We start from the raw sequence: 5,403 nt of genomic DNA, 5'->3' as shown, positions 1-5,403 counted from the left end.
AAATTCAAATCAGAAAGTCAGACTTTACCAGAACACCTCCAGGAGATGTACTTGGTTGACCAGGACTGGGATACCCCGGATTTGTATTCCCAGGTTGACCTGGAGAACTTGGTGCTGGAACCTATAAAAGATGTAAAAGATTTCTTAGATTATATTTAAATTCAAATCAAAAAAATCAGACTTTACCGGAAGACCTCCAGGCGATGTACTTGGTTGGCCAGGACTGGAATACCCCGGATTTGTATTCCCAGGTTGCCTTGGAGAGCTTGGTGCTGGAACCTTTAAAGGATGTAGAAGATTTCTTAGATTATATTGAAATTCAAATCAGAAAGTCAGACTTTACCAGAACACCTCCAGGAGATGTACTTGGTTGGCCAGGACTGGGATACCACGGAATTATATTTCCAGGTTGACTTGGAGAACTTGGTGCTGGAACCTTTAAAGGATGTAGAAGATTTCTCAGATTATATTGAAATTCAAATCAAATAATCAGACTTTACCGGAACAAATCCAGGCGATGTACTTGGTTGGCCAGGACTGGGATACACCGGATTTGTATTCCCAGGTTGACCTGGAGAGCTTGGTGCTGGAACCTTTAAAGGATGTAGAAGAGTTCTTATATTATATTGAAATTCAAATCAGAAAATCAAATTTTACCAGAACACCTTCATTATTTATTGAAGGTAAGCCAGGTGAACTTGGAGCTTGAACCTTTAAAGAATGTAGAAGATTACTTATATTATTTTGAAATTCAAATCAAAAAATAAGACTTTACCGGAACACCTCCAGGCAATACACTTGGTGAGCCAGGTTTAGGATACCCCGGATTTTTATTCCCGGGTTGACTTGGAGAACTTGGTGCTGGAACCTATAAAGAATTTAGAAGATTTCCTAGATTGTATTGAAATTCAAATCAGAAAATCAGATTTTACCAGAACACCTTCATTATTTATCGTAGGCAAGCCAGGCGAACTTGGAGCTGGAACCTTTAAAGATCGTAGAAGATTGCTTATATTATATTCAAATACAAATCATAAAGTAAGACTTTACCGGAAAACCTCCGGGCGATGCACTTGGTGAGCCAAGTTTAGGATACCCCGGATTTGTATTTCCAGGTTGACTTGGAGAACCTGGTGCTGGAATCTTTAGGAGAAGTAGAATATTTATTTTATATTATATTCAAATTAATATCAGACTTTACCGGAACTCCTCCAGTTGGAAGGCCAGGATTTGGGTTTAGTGGACTGGTAAACACAGGTTGAATTGGATGAATTGGTGGTGGAACCTTTAAAGGATGTTGAGTACTTATCTTATATTATATTAATATTAATATCAGACTTTACCGGAATGCCTCCAATTTTTGGTAGACCAGACCCTTCAATTTTTGGCGGAATAATATCAGTTGGTAAGCCTGGAATAGGATTCACAGGTGAAGGAGGACTTGGAACTGGTTTCTATAAAATATGTATAGCACTTGTTAGTAATATTAAATAGAAAATCAGTAATTCAGACAATACCTTCCCTTTATCCAATGTTAAATCAATATTTGGTATTTTTATAAGATTCGTATTGGTGTTTTCTGTGCGAGCAGACATATGTAGTTTAGTCTGTAAAGGATGTACAATAATTATATTAGTTATATATAGTATAATATCAGTAATTCAGACTGTACCGGTTTGATGCCCAAAATATTTTCAATTGCTGTTAGGATAGCATTCTCCTTATTGGCATTAAAAGGAATATTCCTCCTATTTTCTATATGAGGTATAACGAAATCCGAATCCTTGTAGAGATACCGAAATGGAAAGTTATAATATGCAGTGGAACATTTACTATCCTAAGTTGCTTACATTTGTAACTTCTTGGTGATCAGACATCAAATGTTCTACATCAGGTAGAAACAATGTCGACTCCTTGGCGACCTATTAAATATTATAAGTAATATAATAAGGAAAATTAACTATTATGTCTTACATTTTGGTATTGAGGACTTGCGAATTGCCAGGGAACACATAATAGTAGTAACCAAGGAATACCCATCCTGCTCGATGAGAAGCTACTCGGAAACTAACGTAGCAAATAGGGTTGGATTAATTTAATATATTTCTTACATAAGCGAAAAGTGTCCCTTTAACATTTGCTAATCCACCGTAAGATTTTAGCTTATTGGCGTAAAAATTGTCATTGGATAGGCTAAATGATGTAATTATGCATTTAATGCAAACAAATACATTATATAATAGATTTAAACTCTTTACCCTTTTATGCTAAATAAATAAATCCTTCCAATCAAAAGAACAGCTTCGAATTAATTTATAGTCATGATCTCAATATCATTTTCTATATCTTACATATATTATCTATATAATACAACCTTGAAAGAGTTTGCAATTTGTCTCTGTAGTTATCTATTCTAATCTAATCTTAAGTGTTTAATTAAAAGAAAATTGATTTAGACAAATTAATGTTTTCTCTATTAGTTAATAATTATAAAGTCTAAAGCATTGGCATCAGTTAGCCAAGTTGGAATTATTAAACCGCAAAGTCGCTTGCCAACACACACTTTATAGACCAAAACCAATCAATTCAATGGACTTGTGGCATGCGGCAAGAGCAGCAGAGGAAGGACATTTACCAATCACAATAGCAACTGTTTTGCAAACAACCAATGGTCAACATGCAATCGGTGGAACATTTGCATGCCAAAGGCACATCCAGCGAGCAACAATTACCATATATTACCATATAAAATGTTTTAAAATGTGAAATGATTAAGCAAGAACAACAAGAGAGCGGACTGGCATTTCATTTTGCCACATGTATGTACTCCTCTGCCCCAACAAGCCTCTGGAAATGCTGACAGCATAATCAGCATATAATTTGCATAAAATTAAAATATGTTTTTGCATATCCCGACCCGGCACCACATCAGAGGAAAAGGCACGCGTTGATTATGACCAAGACTAAACAACACATTTATTTACAGCTCTGTTCAAATAGCAAATGGAAACTATTTTACATGTTTTAAATATCTATTTAGATATAAGCTTTCTGCTTATTCTCTTCCCATGGTCTTAGACGAGATGGTTAAAATACTACTGGGGATCTTGTCTGAAATAAACGAATATTAATTTTGAGATAGCTAAATTAAAAGAGTTCACTGTGATAAAAAAAGTAAAAAAATACACTTACAAATTTGGGAATTGGTGGGATCAAGGTGCGTCGCAATGAACCTGACGCATCTCCACCAGAACCTGCATTTGGAGCTGGAGCTGGAGCTGGAGCTGGAGCTGGAGCTGGAGCTGGAGGTGGTGGTGGTGGTGGTGGCGGTGGTGGTGGTGGTGGTGGTGGTGGTGGTGGTGGAGGTGGTGGTGGTGGTGCTGCTCCTACTGGAGCTGGTGCTTCTCCAGGTGCACCATTAGGCTTATTTATATTTACACGATTATCATTGGTATTGATATCCTGTATGATTTCAAATATAATTTATAATAATATTATTAAACATTATTTGTTATATTCAATTCTTAATTACTTACAGCGATTGAAGGTAAAACAAATTGCCAAAGAATGAATAGAGTTAAGAACCAGGGAATACCCATCTTGATCAAGAGGAGTCTGTTCAAAGTCTAAGCGAAAAAATGTTGTAAATGCTTTAAATATATTGCAACCATTACTTTACGTAAGCGGAAAATGGCCTTTGGCATTTTTTTTCTTTTAATTGAGCTTAGAAAATGGCATTGGATTCGGTCTAACATTAATAGTAGTAAGATTTAGTAAGATTGTAAGGACACATTTATATAAACAATATTATAATAGTAAGGATTGCACATCCTTAAATATACTATGTAGTTTTTACCTTTAAATTCGGATCTTTTAATTTATGAGCTAAAAATCTTCTTCTAGATGAACAAGTTTATTTTTTACCCTCCACGTGTGCCTAAGGTCTGAATACTTTGATAGCCGACATTATACTTGCAATGAATATATATGAATCGAATAAAAATACGGAAATGGGGCGGAGATAAATGCAAAGTGATGACAGAGCGAAACGAAACTAGACGAAATCGGCACGCACTCGACGTGTCAAAGTGACAATTCTTTATTTACATAACTCCCCCACACACACCACCATCCCCCCACGCAATGTGATGAATGACAAAAACAACAATGGCAGCTCTCATGGCTCTGGTCACATTTGCGTGTGAGCGAGACGTGATCAGCATCCGAAAATGGCGACGGGATGTGGCGAAAAAGTGTGGCCATGGCACAGGTAAAAATGTTTTGACATTTGTCAATGACAGTTGACTGTACACTAAAAGAATACTAATACTTTGTTTAAAAATGTTTAATTTTTTAGAAATAGTTAAACAAAAATATATTACATGCAAACACATACTTGTTTGTAATAGGGAAAAAGACATAAAATATCTTTTTAAGTCTCATAATAAAATGCCTATTATTGAATTCATTTTCTATCGCATTGTTTTTTGTACAGTACATTCTTGGTTGATATGAAGCCATCAAGTTGGGCTCTCTGTTTTTTATCAACAGATTAGCAGGCAGTTTCACTGACTCAGTCCTTCATTCCATCTGCCGGGTTTAATGGAACATGAAATCGCAATAAACATGTCACGGAGAGAGTAGACAAGTTTTGAATGCTTTATATTTAAAGAACTTTAGGAATTTCTTTGTCGAGATATAAAATAGACTCTTGATATAAGATGGGTTTTCTCTGAGCATTATGTTAACTCTATTTGTTTTATGGCAGTTACTTTGGGTTGAACCTTTAGTTATTAAGACTAGTTTATTTAATACTTCAATAATTTATATTATTTATACTATTATTATAAATCCAGAAACCAGAACCAGAAATGTTATATAATGTTGAATTTATAAACCCTTAAATAAACCATTAAGCTAATCCAATGACTAATTTCACGCAACCAAACTAAGAAAATTTGATGGCTTTGCGAATGTCAAAAGAACACTTTCCGCTTGCGTAAAAAAAACTATATTAAATTAATCTTTCACAATTTTCTATGCTAGTTTCCGATTAGGTTTGATTACCAAACACTACAAATATATATATACCCTTTAAGTAGCTCCTTTGAGATCTTACTTCGGGGACACTTCTCAGATCCTGTGATTCTGGCCAACAGTCACGCTTTTCGATTGCGGTGTGGGCGTGAGAGTGTGGTGACAGCGGCGTGGCCACAGTCTCTCCCTGGGGTCTGTTTTGTCCTTTTCGCCATCTGCCTCAAACTGTGAAATATGTAGCATACTTTTGTGGGCACTCTATCTCCATCTTGGGCGACTCCTGCGGTTTATTGTAGGCGTGGCGCGTGCCAAACTTAACATACACAATCATTTTTATGCCACAAAATATTCGCTTTCCTCTCACGT

General features: G+C 35.9%; 2 protein-coding genes and 1 long non-coding RNA gene across 3 annotated transcripts; 1 reads left to right on the top strand and 2 right to left on the bottom strand.

Annotated features, from left to right (window-relative positions):
- Positions 1-1,005: 1,005 nt before the first annotated feature.
- Positions 1,006-2,099, bottom strand: LOC110177825 (uncharacterized). Its single transcript, XM_020944769.2, has 7 exons — positions 1,975-2,099; positions 1,851-1,922; positions 1,673-1,783; positions 1,518-1,607; positions 1,344-1,454; positions 1,202-1,285; positions 1,006-1,143 (listed from the first exon to the last, which is right to left on the bottom strand). The coding sequence occupies exons 1-7, from the start codon at positions 2,038-2,040 to the stop codon at positions 1,021-1,023; spliced, it is 657 nt and encodes a 218-aa protein (XP_020800428.2). The 5' UTR covers positions 2,041-2,099; the 3' UTR covers positions 1,006-1,020.
- Positions 2,100-2,947: 848 nt separating this feature from the next.
- On the bottom strand, positions 2,948-3,681 carry LOC110177770 (uncharacterized). The gene is made up of 3 exons (XM_086826976.1): positions 3,537-3,681; positions 3,193-3,462; positions 2,948-3,111 (listed from the first exon to the last, which is right to left on the bottom strand). Exons 1-3 carry the CDS (start codon positions 3,597-3,599, stop codon positions 3,088-3,090), a joined length of 357 nt encoding a protein of 118 aa, XP_086683102.1. The 5' UTR covers positions 3,600-3,681; the 3' UTR covers positions 2,948-3,087.
- An 87-nt stretch (positions 3,682-3,768) lies between these two features.
- Positions 3,769-4,468, top strand: LOC147644499 (uncharacterized). Its single transcript, XR_015270398.1, has 2 exons — positions 3,769-3,815; positions 3,904-4,468. It is a non-coding gene; the product is annotated as an uncharacterized LOC147644499 (long non-coding RNA).
- Positions 4,469-5,403: the final 935 nt, after the last annotated feature.

Source organism: Drosophila serrata, unplaced genomic scaffold, assembly GCF_035046125.1.
Source record: "Drosophila serrata isolate PLE 108 unplaced genomic scaffold, ASM3504612v1 contig_165, whole genome shotgun sequence".
NCBI classification, from domain to species: domain Eukaryota; kingdom Metazoa; phylum Arthropoda; class Insecta; order Diptera; family Drosophilidae; genus Drosophila; species Drosophila serrata.
This window is presented reverse-complemented; position numbering and strand designations above follow the sequence as displayed.

What these genes read in the sequence shown, in the direction of transcription:
- LOC110177825 (XM_020944769.2), bottom strand. Translation starts at nt 2,040, where the DNA reads ATGGGTATTCCTTGGTTACTACTATTATGTGTTCCCTGGCAATTCGCA. An exon ending in TAACATTGGATAAAGGGAAG is followed by an intron (nt 1,455 to 1,517) that starts GTATTGTCTGAA and finishes CATATTTTATAG; the next exon opens with AAACCAGTTCCAAGTCCTCC. An exon ending in TTCCAACTGGAGGAGTTCCG is followed by an intron (nt 1,144 to 1,201) that starts GTAAAGTCTGAT and finishes CTTCTCCTAAAG; the next exon opens with ATTCCAGCACCAGGTTCTCC.
- LOC110177770 (XM_086826976.1), bottom strand. Translation starts at nt 3,599, where the DNA reads ATGGGTATTCCCTGGTTCTTAACTCTATTCATTCTTTGGCAATTTGTT. An exon ending in TTGTTTTACCTTCAATCGCT is followed by an intron (nt 3,463 to 3,536) that starts GTAAGTAATTAA and finishes GAAATCATACAG; the next exon opens with GATATCAATACCAATGATAA. An exon ending in TCCCACCAATTCCCAAATTT is followed by an intron (nt 3,112 to 3,192) that starts GTAAGTGTATTT and finishes CGTTTATTTCAG; the next exon opens with ACAAGATCCCCAGTAGTATT.